Raw genomic sequence first — 18711 nt, forward strand, 5'->3', positions numbered from 1 at the left:
TATTAGTATTATTATAATTATAGTTATTAATATTATTATCATCGTCTTCATTATCATCATCATCACAACTTCACTATCTTCATCATCATAATTTAGAGACAATTTGTTACAGTGTGTAGACTTGGCAGTTGATTAGTGACAGTCATCTCTCTTAGCTCTTGATTTTGGGTTCAGAAATCCAACAAAACTGTGGTGAAAGTTGTTTTTTTTAAGTTGTCATTTTTATAAAGTGAATATCATATCATGATCTACAGAGATGCCACCCTTCCAGAGAAAAAAAATAGTATAATCATAAGGCTAAAAATAAGTAATTTTCTACATGGCACAAATTTTTCTTCATGATTGCAAGCAGGGCTCCCGCAGGCCAGCAAATGCGATACTAGTGCATATCATTAACATATTGTACCTGTTTGTGTTGTATCAAAATACTGGATGACCTTCACAAAATATTGATATACATACATGTATAGTCTTTGGCAGCCATTTTGCACATTGGTGTATGACCCACATTGAAAGTGTTCTGTTGAAAGGTCGTACAAACTCAATATTTTGAGGCTGTGTGCATGTGAACTAGCACCGAGCTGTCGGGCTTATAGTGTATGCCATTAACTGCATAAACATAAAGGCCTGAATTTACAAAGGTGGTTTTTATAACCATCGGTTGAACCCATGGTTTATGCAGATTTCCTGTATAAATGACGCCTATTTCCCGCGTATATTAAAAAATGTCCAATACTGATGCATGCTTTTGTCACAGTGCGCCAAATTGATGCCTGTTGCCATGGTTATCCACACTTTTTTAATCATGAGTCCACTGTTTGAAGAGTAGAATCATTGATTAAAAACAGTGGATTCATGAATAATATAGCGTGGATAACCATGGCAACAGGGATCAATTTGGCGCAATGTGACAAAAGCGCGCATCAGCATTGGGCATTTTAAAATGTAAGTGGTAAATAAGCATAATTTATACAGGAAATCTGCATAAACCATGGGTTCAACCGCTGGTTTTAAAAACCACATTTGTGAATTCTTGCCAAACAGTTCTGTTCCACATTTTTTTCTACTTCCTCAGAGTTTCACATTGTCATGGATGCTGTAGTTTGCTTTTCTAGTGTGATAAGCTTCATGTACAATGAAGATCATATTGATCTTCCTTGCAATGTACATCCTTGTAAAAAGTGTATGTACACAAATAACTGTGGCTGCAAGCCATTACATGCTTTTTAGATTAGAAAAATGTGCAATATGTTAAACAAAATGAATTACACACGACAGCACTAAATTGACTATTTGATGATGATGAACTATGAGTGAGTTGTATGATATTTTTTATTCTCGCTGAATGGAATTAACATTATATTGTTCTTTCGTATTTCGCACCTTGAACATTTATGCTGAAAGTTTTTGTAAATATCTAAAAGGGTATATTTTGATAATTTTCCAATGCAATATAACTTTCCTTCCTTGATCTGATCACCTTGCATTTTTACCAGTCTAGATAAGATACAATGTGTATATTATCATGATATCACTAGAATAATACAAATGCAGAATTATATGTCACATTTTGGGGGAAGGAGGAGAATCTTTGACCTTATTTGTATTCCATATACTCCAGATTTAGCTTTCCAAGTGGTACTAAATGAATCACATGATAGATTTTATAGATTTACCTATCAAAACAAGGTGGTGTTCTGATTTATGCAGATATTATGGTAGTTACCTTTGTTATTTTGATTTTTAATGAGCATTCTAATTTTCTGGAGTAATGAGAGTGTATTACACTGTGTAAGATTTCTCATATATATTGTTTCCAGTCAGTGTTTGTTGTTCAGTTTTCTGATATATAATTTATAACGAACCATGTAATGAAATGAAAAAAAGGTGCGTGGAATTTTAGTATTCTTATGAATGAATTTGAAATAGATATGTGTGTGCATGTATTTGTTTTTATTATAGAATATGATAAATGTGTCAAAAAGTAAAATGAAAATCCATGTTTTACGTTTAACTTTTGGAATATGTTTCTAAGCACCAAAGCTGCACATATTTATGGAGCAATGCATTCTTTGAAGAAGAAAAAATAGAATGTTTTCATGAATTTATATAATCCAAATGTTTCTTTTTCATCTACTTGTGTATATTCATGTGAATATATATAATGTATATACAACTGTAATTATTATATTCGTGTTGTTTTGGCATGTTGAAGTGTGCTGTAAACATTCAAAATACACCCCCAAACTGAACTATTTGTATTATTGTATTTGATTGTTTCAGATGTAGAAATGAGAAGGGAAATATAGGAAGAAATTGTGGATGGTATGCTTTATATCAGTTTTGCATTAATGATATTATTTTTAAAAGAAAATTGTTAAATTTCATAGGACAATTACAGTTAAACCAATTGCATTGTAAACCAAATATCAACTGCACCAAACAAATAGTAGACCAAATGGGTTTAGCCCGTATGGTATTAGACCTTGTGGTAATTAGACCAACTGCTTTTAGACCGAGGGAATAGATACTTTGATATCATTATTATGAATATTCCTCCATTTAATTAAAAAAAGCAAAGATACAAGTAACTTATGAATGAAAAAAAAGAGTTGGAACAATAATTGGATTAGGGTATTCATAAGTGCATTTCGACTCTCTTGCGGATATACATGAGCACCCACATAAGCTACCCCCACTATGCTAACATTCTATACATATATCTATGTATGTTTTGCGACTTATTGATTGAAATAAACTCTAGCTAGATTAAATTGAATATATGAAATATTGCACTTGAAAGGGGAAATGAAATAGAGAGTGAAAATATAAAGACGAAAATTGGATGAATTGGGAGTAATACCTAAAAGACCTTTGATAATGTTACAGAGTAAGAAAAAAATGACTGTATATATATGTATATATAAAGATGTATTACTTCTCTTGAAATAAAAACTTGTCAGGACATCTTTTCTCTTTTAATTTGAAGAGGGAAGCTATTGTGATATGAAGAGGAAAACTTGTAAACAATTATACCAAAAGTTATGAAGGTTCAAATAGGATTATTGACATCATATCAAGGTCTATTATGTGTCTGGATATGAAGTCCGGCGTAAAGTAGCTGGTAACTCACAAACTCCGAGCTTTATCGAATACCACCTGAAAAGGATCAAGCTGAGAAACCGGGATGGTAGCCCTGCTGTTAACTAGTTTTAGGGTGTGATATCTGGTATAACCAGAGTTGACTCAGGATTGTTCTTGTATTGTATCAGTCATAACAAAAACATCTGTTCGAGAGCGATCACAATTTTATTTTAAATGACAATTTTATCAGCTTAGAGTCGGTTTCAGTAGTGTCGGCTGCGACATGGTGTATGTACAGAAGACTAGCTTAACATGATTTGAACATATCACAGATGAGACGCTCAATTGGTACACTTCCGATGGTTCCACGGAAATACAGGTTCACGATGGTCCTAAGAAAATAGAGGGATAGAAGAGAAATAAAGAGAGGGTTGAGAATAAGGGGATCAAAATTCCATTAGACCTATTGTATACTTAAAAAAAAAAATTATCATTCTAAAAACTCTGTCATTGCTGTGTTGGTATGCATGACAACTGGTTTTCAACAACTTTTAGAGTTGAATCAGTGACGATCCCCGAATTTGATTCTTTTTTTTTTTTTTTTTTTTGGGGGGGGGCATTTTCCTGATAACAGATATAGAAAGGTGATTTCATTTACTTGGAGACTAGACTTCCTAGAGGGTTCTGTAGCCAACTGTGCTTACCTGGAATGCACTTTTCGAACAGAAGGAAGAAGTAAAAGCAGCTTTCCAAAGCGTGCCCTCTGCGTCATGTAATGAATATGGTTGTATTCAGCAAGGGATAGCTGTGTCTCGTCCTGTAGTCTCTCAACTATTGACATCTCACAAACACCACGAGAATCTATTATTGGAAATAAAAGAGTTGAGATAGTAAGTCCTGACAGCTTGAAGAACAAGAAAGGAACCAAACTAAGAAATGCTTATAATGGGTGCTCAGGTTTATTCTGCCTATAGTGGCAGAGATGCCTTCATGCCATTTTGAACCAACTTTTACAACATAAACGTCTTGTGATTACTACTTGATAAACACTGTTTTTAAATCCAAGCTCATGAATATCACTAAGAAGCATGGCCGTACACAAATTTTTATTGCGGGGGGGGGGGGGGCAGAACGCGTAAAACTTTTTTTTTTGAAAAATTAAAAAGCGGCGACCGAGCTTGTCATTTGGACACTTGCAGTTTGTAAAGTGAAATTTAAGGATTTTGTGCAAACTTATGGTAAATTTTGTGAAAGTTTTCAGGAAAAAAAAATCAAGTTTTTAAAATTTCGGGGGGGGGGTAAAAGTTAAGTTACTCTTGTGGTAACTCTGTCATCCAATGATATCTTTCATGGAATCCTTGAATTTGATTAGTTGTTGAATATTGTTACCATTGAATTGCAGAGTTACCAAAATAATAATAACTGTTATGCAACAGGACCCAGGAGAGATTTTTATATAAAAATCCTAAATTTTGATTTTCATCACCAACAGTAAAAAATAAATCACAAAATTTCGCTCTGTCAGCAAATTATTATTTTTTTATCAAGGATCTCCAAAAGTCAGCACACTTCCCAAATTTTGTGGAAGAAATTTGAAAATGGGAAACACCTTGCCTACCTACCTGGTCTAAACAAAGCCAAAGCTTTAAGGCAGGCAAACTCCATGGGATCTGTCTGTAGCTCTCTGACTCTGCACACGATATCCTGGAGTATTCTGACGTCATTCTGAATAGTCGTATCTGATTGGTCGTTCTTCAGCGTATTGAGTGTCTCTGAGCTGAACAACTGCCCTATATTAAAGTATTACGATCATTGTTATAGGATTTAATAAGAGTAGTGGACCAATAATAATCTCATTCCCCTTAACCTGATATTAATTCATTTCTTTTGACACGTACATGTAAGTAAAGTCCGGGGTGAAAGTAAAATTTAAAGGACAACGGTCAAAAAGTGGCAAATTCTATTACTTGGTCGCTTCGCCCACTCGGACCAAAGTAGCTCACATTTTTTAGAATGGCGTTACAGCCCCCCCCCCCCCCCACCCCCATCACTATTACATTCCCAAAGAAAGAAAGGGAAAGGGTGAAATATTGTGATATTTTATCAATATGGTGAAATATTATATATTATTATATTTTATTAATGTTTTGCCAGAGTCTATCCAAACATTCAATTTGTTTTATTCAACATTTTATTTGGTCACTTCGTTCTCTCAAATCTTTGATAACTTTTGTTATATACGTCCGCCTCAACTGACCTCCTCAAAATCTTTTAACTCATTAAGCCACTTTTGTATATTACATTATGTTATAGATTAAAGTTTCATAGTCGAAAGTGAAAAAAAAATATTTGCTATGTCCGCTACACTCCCTCTCAAATGAAATAGCTTACATTTATTTCAAGCCCTTGACGCGGTAGTTAGTCTCGTACCCCTTTCCCTTCCCATTTGATTCATTGATCGAGTAAGAGGATAATAATCGCGGTAATATTCAAGTCATGTACAATTTCTTGAAGAGATTTACCCATAATTGTCATTCTAATCATGTTTAGATATGAATATATCGCTGAAACTTTGCTTTTAGTGAAGGCAAACACAAAGTTGTGTTGTAAATACATAAGAGTAAGTTGCTTCCTCAAAAGACAGTACAGGGAAAGAAAAAAAAGGAAAGTGATATTCTACAAGAAGTTTGACACGTACGTGTAAGTGAAAGTAAAATTTAAAGGACAACTGTCAAAAAGTGGCAAATTCTATTACTTGGTCGCTTCGCCCACTCGGACCAAAGTAGCTCCCGTTTTTTTTTTAGGATGGCGTTACAGTCCCCCCCCCCTAAACCGTCACTATTACATGCCCAAAGAAAGAAAGGGAAAGGGTGAATTATTGTGATATTTTATTGATATTTTGCCAAAGTCTATCCAAAAATTCGATTTTTTTTTTTTTTTTTTTTTTTTTTTTAATTCAACATTTTGTTTGGTCACTTTGTTCTCTCAAATCTTTTGATAACTTTTGTTATACTAGTATACGTCCGCCTCAAAAAACTTTTAACTCATTAATCCACTTTTATATATTGCATTATGTTATAGATTAAAGTTTCATAGTCGAAAGTGAAAAAAATATTTGCTATGTCGCTACACTCCCTCTCAAATGAAATAGCTTACATTTATTTCAAGCCCTTGACCCGGTAGTTAGTCTCGTACCCCCCCCCCTTTCCCTTCCCATTTGATTCATTGATCGAGTAAGAGGATAATAATCGCGGTAATATTCAAGTCATGTACAATTTCTTGAAGAGATTTACCCATAATTGTCATTCTAATCATGTTTAGATATGAATATATCGCTGAAACTTTACTTTTAGTGAAGGCAAACACAAAGTTATGTTGTAAATACATAAGAGTAAGTTGCTTCTTCAAGAGACAGTACAGGGAAAGAAAAAAAAGGATAGAGATATTCTACCAGAAGTTCCAACATCAACCATTGGTGAGAAATATTTTTATGAAAAGAATGAGGCATACCGAATTCCCTGGAGAGCGACCACTGACAGGCACCAAGGATGAAGAGCTCCCCCCAAGATTCCTCTAGTAAGATTGCCTGATCGCTGAATGACAGACTTAAGAACGCTGGCAAACCTCTAGCCCACTTTACAGTCATAAACAATAAATGGGCGGCGGCCTCATATAGTAAGTCACGTGATGTCAACGGGGCGTTGGTATTTGTTGGGATTGGGAAAGGGTGGATGAAGGGTGAACCCGGAAGTGGCATATAAGTTGGCTTACCTGAAAGGAATATTTCACAGATGATTAGATAGATAGGTAGGTAGATATATAGATAGATAGATGGGTAGGTAGATAGATAGATAGATTTAAAAAATATAAAATAAGAGCAAAAGTTTTAGGTAAACATATTTGCTGCGTGCTTGTTTTTTAACACCACCAATAACAATTATTAGTATGAGACACATAATCAGGGTGATTATCTTTTGTGTGATTTTGTAAATATGGATAATGACTTCAATCGATAATCTCGAGACAATAATCTTTACTTACTATCCTGTTTTTCCTGTATACTGTCCATCTTCGCACAAGCTCCCACCGCTAACCGCTGTACATCCATGAGATGGGGCAATGGAGCCTGCTGATTGGTCAACGGTGTGAGGGGTCCATACTTTCCCGCGTCTTGATTGGTCGTTATTGGCGGGAGTCGAGAAATGTAATCTGGCACCACGGGAACAAAGCAAGATCTCCGCTCGGGGGTAAAACCCATTATGGGTGGATGGTGTTCGGAAAGTGATGTTATCCTTGAAATCTGTGCCTGGGTGGTGGAGTTTTCTGGTTTGCTATTATCTCCAGAAGGCGGGTTTTGAGGGTGGGTGACTGGAATGTTGTAGGGACGAGCAAAACATCGTGGGGCCCTCTCATGTTGTACGGCTGGGCAGTTTGAAAGAGAGAGAGAGAGTAGAGATACGAGAAAGAAGGATAACAGAGAGAGATAAAAACAGACCGACCAAGAGAGGGGGGTATAAGGAGTGAATGAGAACTATATCGGTGATAAATGTGCCATAAATAAAATACATTGTAAAAAGGATAATATTTCAATGAAAGATACTACCCATATGAACACAGACACCCATACTTTTAAAACAGAATATTATAATGACTTACCAAATCCCACGAAATCCATACAGATTTACTTATGATTGATTCATAGTAATAGTGAAACACAGAAAGAAGGAAATGCGCAGAGAAAATGGGAAATGTTTAAGGGAGCCGAGACGGATAAAATTTCGCATAGAAAAGGAGAATAAATCAAATGAGAGAGAGACAAAAATACATGTAAAAAAATTTGTATGACTTCGAGACTCTATTTAAGTCACAAAAGGAAGAAATGGTCAAGAAAAGGGGAAAGGGAAATGATATTTATGAACTGTTGGTGTCTCACACAAGCCTGTGCGTGGAAAAACATGTAGAATGTGAGTGTTTTATGTGTTAATGATTGACTGTCAGTTATCGTCCTCATTCTACTTCTACAAGTGTTAAATTATTGTATTGACATACAAATATTGAAAATTCATTGTTTGCCAGAGCAAAAGAGCGAAGCATACGCTAAATGTAAATCGATAGAAAACAAACCAAAACGACTATTGATTAACCCCCCAAGAACTAATCCATTCATCTCTATTTCACATCTGTTCCATAAGTTTATGATATAACAAATATGAGTAAGATTGCAATTTTCCCTTCTTTTTAGGTCATTTCACTTTTGAAATATTTTGCTGCAAATGGCAGAATAAACAGCTTAACTGTTAAAAATTTGAAATAACCATGCTAAATATATTGAAGACTGAATAGTAAAAATTGAATTTCATATGTCAAACAACTATGTTAAACACTGTTGTATATATATATATGTATATATATATATAAATGAAGGTCCTGCGTCGGTTGTGGTAGTATAAAGCAAATTACAAGGTGAATAAAAACAACCGTAGAGAAAAGATATATATATATATATATATATATATATATATATATATATATATATATATATATAAATGCGTTTTGAGGGATACGCCTGTTTCCACAGACCCTAAGCAATCCATCATTTTTTTTACAAGCCCATTCAACTCGTTTTAATTATTTTGTCAGCGAGATTAAACTTATTACCTATAATCCATTATGTTATTCTATTAATCTTCGCTGTAATTTAAGAAATAATATCAACTTTAGTCACCGAATAAGCGTAATTTGCATCAGAACGTAATACACTTCATAATAAATACTAGAACATAAACCATGTTTATTTGGATAATCATAATAATTCTTTTGAATGCGGTATTCGGTGTCCACAGAATAATCAGAAAACGGCAATTTGCCTTCATTATGCATTTCAACTGTAGAGTGAATAAACAATGATTATTCTTATGGTAGGCCTATCAGTTCGCTTGAATTCGATACTCGGTGTACACGGAATAATGAACAGTTTAACATGTAATCAATATCTGTTAATATTCATTAATCTCTTGAAAAATGTACAGCAGGTTCGAATTTGCGTCTTGGCATCAATAATTAAAGCTAAACCCCCATAAATTTTTATTATAAAAAAAAAGAATAGTTCTGGTTCGTTGCTTTGTTTTGGTTTTTATTATACATGTAGAAATAAACATGATAAAGATGAATACAATAGAATCTATCTAGAAATGCAGATCTTCTTTGGATGAAAAGACGCGTTTAATAACGAAAGGTGACACAACGTGATTCGAATACTGTAAATGCACCAGTTCAGCATAAACCGCGGATAATACGAAACAGGTGAGGGGGGTTCTTACACCCAAATATGTGAAGAAAAAAACTTTACACACAAATGTAAAAACATCCATAGTGTGATACTACTTTACCCACATTATTTGTAGTTATTTTTTGTAGACTATCGTGTCGATCAGATTAATCAGACTTATCTGTGAATGAAAGACTGACGTAAATGGTATTATCCCCCTCCCCCTATAGCTGTCTCTTTCTCTCAATGTTTCTCTATTTCTTTACGTTTTGTTTCTGTGTATAGCCATACTCTGCCAGTCTGCCTAGTCTGTCATACCCCCCCCCTACCAAATCACCTGTTTGAATTTTAAAACAATGAAAATACCAATAACGACTTAAAATATAAGGCGCATGCGCTCAAGTAAGCTCGTAACATTTATCTCCCTTTTTCATATTATAATCACCTTGTTTAATATAATTTACCCTTTTAGTGAATTATCATTATAATTCATTGATAATTAAAAAAAAAACTTTTAACGAATCGTCGATATTTATCAAGGCAATCGCCAACACAGTTATATCAAAAGACAGTCGAATTAGGGGCTATCAATTGAATTAATTTCTATCAAAGAAGTCGTTTAAAAGGAACTGCGAATTGTGACAATAGAGTCGCGTGCCTTCGAAGATAGGAAGATTGTTATATCATTAAGTCAACACAAATACATTTTCTTTTCTTAGCAGAAGTATCCGATTAGCATAACAATGCTTGCGTGAGGAGTGTCTGAATTCCTAAACGATTCGGAATTCACTGACCGAGTTCGACACAGCACAGTACGGACGTCTTATTATCAACGCTTCTTCCACGTGTTAAACTCTATAGGCCTTATCGTAATAGATCTACGTTTGGATTCGATGTTAAATATAAAATAATGGCGAATCAAGAAATTAACCTCGGGTTATGCCACAAATTAAAGGCAGTTTCAGAAAATTTTACTCAATAATCTGGAGTATCTTCGCCTTCTTGTAAGCAATGCTACAAAGGAAGCATTTGCTCGTTTAAAGATTGGGCTGGCTGTTTGATTATGTTGATTCTCGATACATTGCCCGGGTCAGCGGAGCTTCTACAACTAAAAAAGGGCGTCGGAGATGTCTTTCGAAAGGTAATAAGGTTCAATATGAATATAATTCTAGACGCAAGGAGGAGTTGGATAAGAAATTGGCCTTATTAGAGTAAGGTAAGCAGCGGGCGCAGCCCTTGCTTTGCTGAAGTAAGGTATTGCAGATATAATTAAAAGGAAGAAACATATCAGAAAAGCAGATGAATCTGAAGCAGGTTAGTGAGATAAAGATGAATGAAAATTCCAAACTAGGCTATTGCTTTTGAAATTTATGAACGGTTGTACATAATAGATATGGCCTTATGTTGTTAATGGAAGCTGTTCGTTTTTCAGCGGAATTACTTTATGACTTAATTATGGGAGATTAATCAAATAAATATATAGAGATCATTTTTATATTTTAGGTTGGTCCGCATTGGATGAATACTGATGAGGGAGAAAAGAATGAGGCAAGCTCAGGCTTGTGTAAATAGAAAGCGTAAGTTATTTCGTTCAACAAACAAAGGTTATATTGGGCAAGAATGTTGGAAATTTTCAAGGTTCTTCTACTACTTCAGACAACTTATTTCGTATACCATTTGGGTCAAGAAATCGATATTCGCTTGGCAGTGTCGCCAACTTATATGTACAAAATAGTTGGCGCGGGTATGGAAGTTGCCTCAGACCACCGACGAACGTTTTGCCTGTGGTAGACATGGGCACTGGAGAAGTTGCCCAGGTATCAGGAAGCAAGATCCCAGCAAGATTCATCCTTCAGAGATAACAATGCTCAACAGAGTTAAATGATCCATTGATCATGGTCAAACTGAGCAAGGTAAATGTCAGTTTTGTTCTGTATTTGACGAAGTGTGGTATTTGAGAACTGAAGAGTAGAATGATCAGAAGGGCGTAGCAAAGGAATCTATTCTTGATTCTACCTAGTCCATAATTATATGTTAAGAAAAGATGTGTTATTTTGGTTGAATTCCACCTCTAACTAATGAACCTAGACATAGATATGACACAGATCAAACAATCTGGAATATATTGACTACTCCTGGTCCGTCAGCGGGCCCTTCTAAATTAAGAAATACAGAAACAGAGCATTGTTGAATTTGTTTCGGTTGGGAAACATCGAGTAACGTTAGTGTTGATTCGACAAGATGTGCAGGGTAGGAGGAAGAATTTTATTTGAGAAATTATGAGTATGATCAATGAAATTCAGAACCTTTGGTTAAAGGTAGATTGAATGCTTCCTTACAATTTGGAAATCAACTGATGCATCTCAATTTGTTGTAGATGTCAATGAACATCTGAACATGGTTACAAGTTATCTTACAATAAGATGATAAGTCAGCATTGACATCGATCCCGATTTCGTTTCTGAAGCCATTAACGAATTATTATTAAAAAGGGTTTGGTTGTTGAATCCACCACTGCACCCCATGATGTTACCCCCTTTCAGATTCAATTCAGAGTTCAGATATAAAAAGAGACTGATTCTTGGTTAACGTTATGTCAACTAACACTTGTGGAAGAACACTATTATACTTGAAGACTGGAATGTAGTCATGTCTTAATTAAAACAGGGAGATTTTATGCTTTCCTTTGAAATTAAGCAAGGTTATCATCATTATTACATTTTTCAAGTGCATGAAAAATTGTAGGCTTTAGTTGGGATTTTGGTAGTGGTACGAGGTTTTTCTCTTTTTAGGTTTTGCCATTGGGTTGGCAACAGCTACCTTTGTTTTCATTACACGATTTAAGCCTATCGTTAATCATTGGCGTATAGAAATGGTATTTTCATTTTTTTTTGTATATAGATGATTGGGTCGTGCTGCTTCCTTTGATTCGTATGATACTATGGTCAAGACGGTGAAAAATGACTTACTTGAAGCAGGTTTGATACCAAATGTTGAGAAATATCTCAATGGACTCCTGTCCAGTGTTTGGATTGGTTAGGAATACCACGGGAAAGCAGAGTAGCTTATATAAAGATTACTGAAAGAAGGATGTTGAGTTATGTTCAGATTCATTTCAAGCAGAATTGCCTGAGGTTTCAGAACGAAAGATCGTAGTTATATAGTTGGAAAGATACATTGTATACAGTGTTTGGCACAGTTACTCAAATTAAAACCAGATTTATGCATCACGAAATCATCCGGAGGGTACATTGGGATAGGACATAATGTGATCAATATTGATGAATTAATATTCGTGTTCTTCTTCTGGAGAAGAATTTGCATATTCTTAACGTAAACATTATTTCTGCTTATTCAGTTCCACAGACTTTCATCTATTCTGATGCAAGTCCATCAGGCTGCGGGGCCTGGGTTTCTGAGTGCGCAGGCATGAAATGTGATGAGATTGGTTTGAGTTTGAAATGGTTAAAAACTCCACTTGGAGAGAACTCAAGTCAGTAAGTATGACACTGCAAACAGTTGTATCTCACATGAGACATAAAACTGTCAAGGTCCTCTGTGATAATAAAGGAGTAGAATCGATTGTAAATAAAGGAAGTATGATTGCAGAATTGCATGAGATGAGTTTACACATCTTTGAGTTGTGTAAAAGAAACAACATTAGTCTTCACGTTCATTGGGCTCCCAGAGAGGAGAACCGTTTTTGCAGATGCATTAAGTCGCATGATAGATTTTGATGATTGGGGTGTGTCAGATGAATTTTTCGGATTTTTGGACAAAATCTGGGGCCCTCACACTGTGGACAGACTTGCGGACGATTTTAATTTCAAAATTAAGAAGTTCAATTCTAAATATTGGTGTCCCCTAATAGATCATGTTGATCCCTTCTCATGTGATTGGTCGGGCGAGAATAATTGGTTGGTTCCACCTATCGAATGTATAGGGCAAGTACTTAAGCATCTGAAGGTTTTGTTCTGCTAGGGGGACTTTGGTTGTTCCCTTCTGGCCGTCTGCACCCTTCTGGCCGATTCTTTTCTCTGAACAAAGTGATTTTCGTTCCTTATTCTCTGAATACTTCAAAATTGATATTCCTCAAGGAATTTTCGTTCAAGGCAGAAATAATAATAAATAAAAAAAAAAAAAAAAAAAAAAAAAAAAAAAAAACGGTTTGTGAGAGATGGCTGACATGAATGCTGGTATGTAATAAATCCATTTGACGGAGGTTAATTCAAAATTATACTGTTGGAATGCAACATGTAATTTTTACACGGCCGCATGGCAGATAGCTGCATAGCTAGGATCCACTTATGCTGCAGAGCAAAGAAGTGGTGATGGAAATTGGAGAATGTTATGATTATGTAAAAGGATAACCATCGTAAAGGTTGATAAGGAATTGATATGAGATTTCATTCTCAAATTAGTTATAATTTACTGGCGGCGGAGCTCAGAATGAAGAAATTGGTGATGATTGAAAACATTCAAAGTCTCAAAATTACAGAATTCTTGAGAATGAAATGTTTCAGAAAGTTTTTTGCAAGTGTTTTAAGGCAAAAATAGATATTTTCGCAAAGGAAATGAATCCCAAAGCTATTGTTTTGCTAAGCCTTCAAGACGATTGAAACGAATTATGATATGGAATTGTGATCTAATGAATTTCATACTGAAATTTTAGTGAAAATATAAAACCACCTGGTTTGAGGATAGCTGCATAGTTAATGTTTAATTTTGCTGTCATGGCTGTAAAACGTATTAGAAGTGATTAAATTTTGAGAATTTGATAAGAATGACTGAACTTGAGAATTTATCACAATTTGAATATATTGTGTTGAGATAAATATATACCAGCTTAAGTTTTGTTTAATTTTTCTTAAATCCAGAAATTCTCTTCATGAAGGATATGATATAACTTTGAACAAGGTCTTGACAGCTTCGAGAGCTGATAACACTATGAGTAAATACAACAGAGCGTTGAATACCTGGAAAGATTAGTGTAAGCAAAATAAAGTAAATTCTGACACAGCAGAACCAGAAGATATTAGTCGCTATCTTATTCATTTGTATCAAAGAGAAGCTCCTTATTCGAGGATAGAATCGGCTTTTTACGCCATTAAGTGGCATTTTGACTGCAAGCCAAGGATGAATGTTAATCCCTGTGATCGCAAGTTCATACATATTGTTTTACAATGTTTAAAGAAATTACTAAACAAACCGATCGTTAAGAAAGAAGTTATAACCCCAGACATTTTGAAAGCAGTTGTTGAGAAGTATGGATCTTCAACGAGTCTATTAGATATTCGATTATGTGCTATGATTTTGATTTCCTACGCAGGCATTCTACGATTTGATGAAATGATACATATTCGTAAATGTGATTTAGACTTGTATTTGTCTCATGTGAATACTTTCATCATGAAAAGTAAAACCGATATTTACAGGCAAGGAGCATGGGTTCTTATAGGTGCTACAAATTCCCCACCTGCCCCGTATTAGCTTTGAGGAAATATTTGATTGCAGCGGGGCTTAACGATGCCTCTGATGAAGTATTTCTTTTTAGGCCTCTAAATTACTGTAAATCCAGTAATAGTTACAAGTTAAGACGTGGACAGTTGTCTTATACTAGATGTTTAGAATTATTGAGAGAGGCGTTGGCGAAAGTAGGGTTGAATCCAAAGAGTTTTGGCATGCATAGCCTCCGAAGTGGCGGAGCCACAGCAGCAGCGAACTTTGGTGTTCCAGACAGGTTGTTTAAGAAACATGGTAGGTGGAGGTCGGAGACTGCTAAGGATGGATATATTAAAGAAAATATGAAGGATTGTCTTTCAATTTATATGAATTTGGGGCTTTAGAATTATTTTTATACCGGGTAAATTAGCCTCAGCCTAGTATGATTATACGTATAACTTTGTTAAAGATGGATTGTAGGCGTTCGATGAGATTGTTGAATGAGACATGCATTATTATCATTATACATTTAAAGTTGGTTAAATTGAAATGATTGCGTCGTGTAACTCATTTTCTTGTTTACCCGTTCTTTGATTGACTGAGAGGGGGAGCTATAAGTTTAGCTTGTCTTGCCGTCGAAGCTTGGTGCTCCCCTCGAAACAGGTATGCTTTTTGTAAAGTATATAAATGTTTTCTATTTCAGGTGTTGATGTTGTTGCACTGGTTGTGCTTAAGGATAGTGAGGCGTGACTGAAAATAATTTATTCACGATTGAGAGTCGAATTAGGGAATAAATACATTTTCTTTTCTTAGCAGAAGTATCCGATTAGCATAACAATGCTTGCGTGAGGAGTGTCTGAATTCCTAAACGATTCGGAATTCACTGACCGAGTTCGACACAGCACAGTACGGACGTCTTATTCGGGATGGATATGTGGACGATTGACTGGATGCAAGAAGATAGAGCAAAGAGAATTCTGATGGATGAATAGGCCTTACAGCATGTACAGTACATTGATGAGTTCTTCGAGATCTGAACTCAGAGGGAGGCCTCAGTACATTCGTCAGTAAGTACCGTTCGTGCTGTCTTGCCGTCGAAGCTTGGTGCTCCCCTCGAAACAGGTATGCTTTTTGTAAAGTATATAAATGTTTTCTATTTCAGGTGTTGATGTTGTTGCACTGGTTGTGCTTAAGGATAGTGAGGCGTGACTGAAAATAATTTATTCACGATTGAGAGTCGAATTAGGGAATAATGTTCATCGGTGTTACGTTGATAGAGTCACGCAAATCTTAAGTAAATTTACTCCACGTTTGGTATTTTTGTATTAATCAGCTAAAAAAACATGTTCTGATCTCACGCCCATTGACCGTTAGACTTAGTAAGTTATCTGAAAACAAATGAACTATATAGCTATTAACCTAATCGCTCAAAGGCGACTATTATATAGAATTAGATCATTTGTTGAGAATAACTTCAAAAAGTGAATTCAATTTTTTCAATAAGACATGAAAGTATGACATATAGAAAGTGAAATTATATGATTCGACACGCGGAAGTTCGCTGATGTATATATATATATTTCTTATGTATCTTAGCACTGTTTATTATGTTTTACAGATGATCTATATCTTATAAGCTGTGCTTTTTAACAGATCGCCTCAGTTCTACATTTTAATTATTGTTAATTCATTGTTGCTTCTTTGATGACATGTATAATGTTTTGCAGAATTGAAATAAACTTGAACTTGGAAGTATTTTGAATATACAACAGTATTATTCTTCCACACTTAACTATTGTAATATTGTCTGGGGTCACACATTTAAAACTCACTTAGATAAGTTATGCATTTAAAAAAAAAGAAGTAATCCGAATTATAATATGTAATGTATCTAATTCCAAACCGCTATATATACCCAATTAAAAATTTTACCATGAAATGACTTAATATCGCTGCGGAATTTCCTTCTTTTCATGTACAACCTCAATACCAAAATTTTAACTCCTGCCTTAAGAGAGATTTTTGTCCCAAATTCATCAATTCATACTTATAATATTTGTATTGTTTTTTTTTATTTGATAGTTAAACAATATATTAAACAGAATTGATTTGAATGAATGAACTAAATACTAGAACAACCAGTTGTACAACGAATGAGTCGTGACATACAAACTGTGACATAATATAAGAAAAGAAATAAAATGCTAATAAATAATTTCCATAGTTGATCATTTTGTACTTAGTATTTTATAATTTAGATTATCAGTATTGAGTAAATTGATTACAGTAATGCATCAATCCTTTACGTATATTCAAGTTGCATAATTTCGATCATTCAAATGTTGCATTTCTAATTAGTTGTAGTAATGATGTTTTGACATTCCTTTATGTCTTGTACTTTTCATATTATTTCTTTTTTTTCCTTAATAGCACTTTGAAACATTTGAGGCGCTTTATAATTTTTGTGCAAGTTAAATACACCTCTAAAATTGATTTAGTTTCTTAATCATGTAACTTGGTTTTATATTGTGTTTGCTTTCTTAGTTCCTGAAGATGATCTAACTGAATTATAGGACAAAAGTTCTACCCGGAGTTTTATTTACCACTGAGTAAACTTTGATTACACAATAAAACGCTCTTTAAAACTTTTATTTAACGATATTTACTTTGTGAATCTAACAGTAGTTGTTTAAGCAAGTGTTTGAAATGTTTAAAAAAACATGCTTAATTTAGTAAAGATTGAATATTTGAACTAAACATTGTTGTTTAAGATTTTAAACTGTAAACAACCACTGACCATTCATAAGGTAATCAGCGTTGTATAAAAAACAGCGTTTAATATGTTTATTGCGTACTTTCTTACCATCTCGGTTCATGTTGACAGCAAGACATTTTCGATACCTGCACGCCTGACACTGATTCCTCCTAGCGACGTCTACAACACAGCGACCACCGTCTCTACACACATAGGCGAGGTTCCTTCGAACACTCCGCTTGAAGAAACCCCGACAACCATCGCAGCTGTAGACGCCATAATGTCTTCCTGAACTCCTGTCTCCACACACTTGACACAGGATATCGAGTCCTCTGACCGCTCCTCGGCTGGGGTGATGATGTGTTTCCTGTACGTTGCTCGTCTTGGGGCTTCCGCCAGTAGAGCTATTCATATCTACCAGAGATGGAACCGAGAATTGACTTGAAAGTGATTGGTTGGCAGGGCTTTCAGGTGAGGTGCTACCTAATCCATTACTGGTTGCCAGAGTACCAGCCGTATTCTGTTCCTTAGACGTGCTTGTATCTGATGGTTCATTGGGTGAATCAGAGCCAGGGGGTTGCCCTGATGAGGCATAGGAGTCACCAAGTTTAGTTGAGCTATCCTGACTCTTACCAGCCGTCTCCGTCATGTCCGTGGTTGTAGCATCACAGCTCTTTGGGGAATCTCCCCTCGATACCTTGGCCATTTGCTGGTGCGTATCCTCTACCTTTAGAGCTTTGCATTCCTCTGACTGGAACCCGGTCTTACTTTCTTTACAAATCAAGTCTTGATCAAGGTTTCCAGACTGAATAGTTTGCCCAGAATGAGAAGACATTATGGAAGTCAATATTGTCTGTCAGAAAGGAAATATTATCTCAGAGCGAAAACTGTTGTAGCATAGCTTACTTGACCATCTGATAAAATCTTAAAGACAGTTATGAAAATACAAATTATGTATTGGAAGTCATGTGACGACGTTATGTGGTATTATTCGCCTAAACGCTTTTTTAATCTTCACTATGAAGCTGAAATTCCTTCAGAGTATTTAACTTCCAATCTCTTGAAAGCACACCAGACGAAAAACTCGAGTGTCTAAATTCCGTTGCCAAAGCTCAAACTGTCAGCTGGTAAAACTGGGAGAATGATTTTATTCATAGATTTT

The 18711-nt window shown here is 35.2% G+C and overlaps 1 protein-coding gene across 1 annotated transcript; it reads right to left on the bottom strand.

Annotated features, from left to right (window-relative positions):
* Positions 1–2985: 2985 nt before the first annotated feature.
* LOC129277616 (photoreceptor-specific nuclear receptor-like) lies at positions 2986–18384 on the bottom strand. The gene is made up of 6 exons (XM_054913773.2): positions 17658–18384; positions 7126–7506; positions 6595–6855; positions 4707–4874; positions 3789–3945; positions 2986–3476 (listed from the first exon to the last, which is right to left on the bottom strand). Exons 1-6 carry the CDS (start codon positions 18382–18384, stop codon positions 3392–3394), a joined length of 1779 nt encoding a protein of 592 aa, XP_054769748.2. The 3' UTR covers positions 2986–3391.
* Between the last annotated feature and the right edge of the window lie 327 nt (positions 18385–18711).

Source organism: Lytechinus pictus, chromosome 15 (genome assembly GCF_037042905.1).
Source record: "Lytechinus pictus isolate F3 Inbred chromosome 15, Lp3.0, whole genome shotgun sequence".
In the NCBI taxonomy this organism is placed as follows: Eukaryota; Metazoa; Echinodermata; class Echinoidea; order Temnopleuroida; family Toxopneustidae; genus Lytechinus; species Lytechinus pictus.

What these genes read in the sequence shown, in the direction of transcription:
- LOC129277616 (XM_054913773.2), bottom strand. Translation starts at nt 18,384, where the DNA reads ATGTCTTCTCATTCTGGGCAAACTATTCAGTCTGGAAACCTTGATCAA. An exon ending in TATACAGGAAAAACAGGATA is followed by an intron (nt 6,856 to 7,125) that starts GTAAGTAAAGAT and finishes TATTCCTTTCAG; the next exon opens with GTAAGCCAACTTATATGCCA. An exon ending in GTCGCTCTCCAGGGAATTCG is followed by an intron (nt 4,875 to 6,594) that starts GTATGCCTCATT and finishes ACTTTAATATAG; the next exon opens with GGCAGTTGTTCAGCTCAGAG.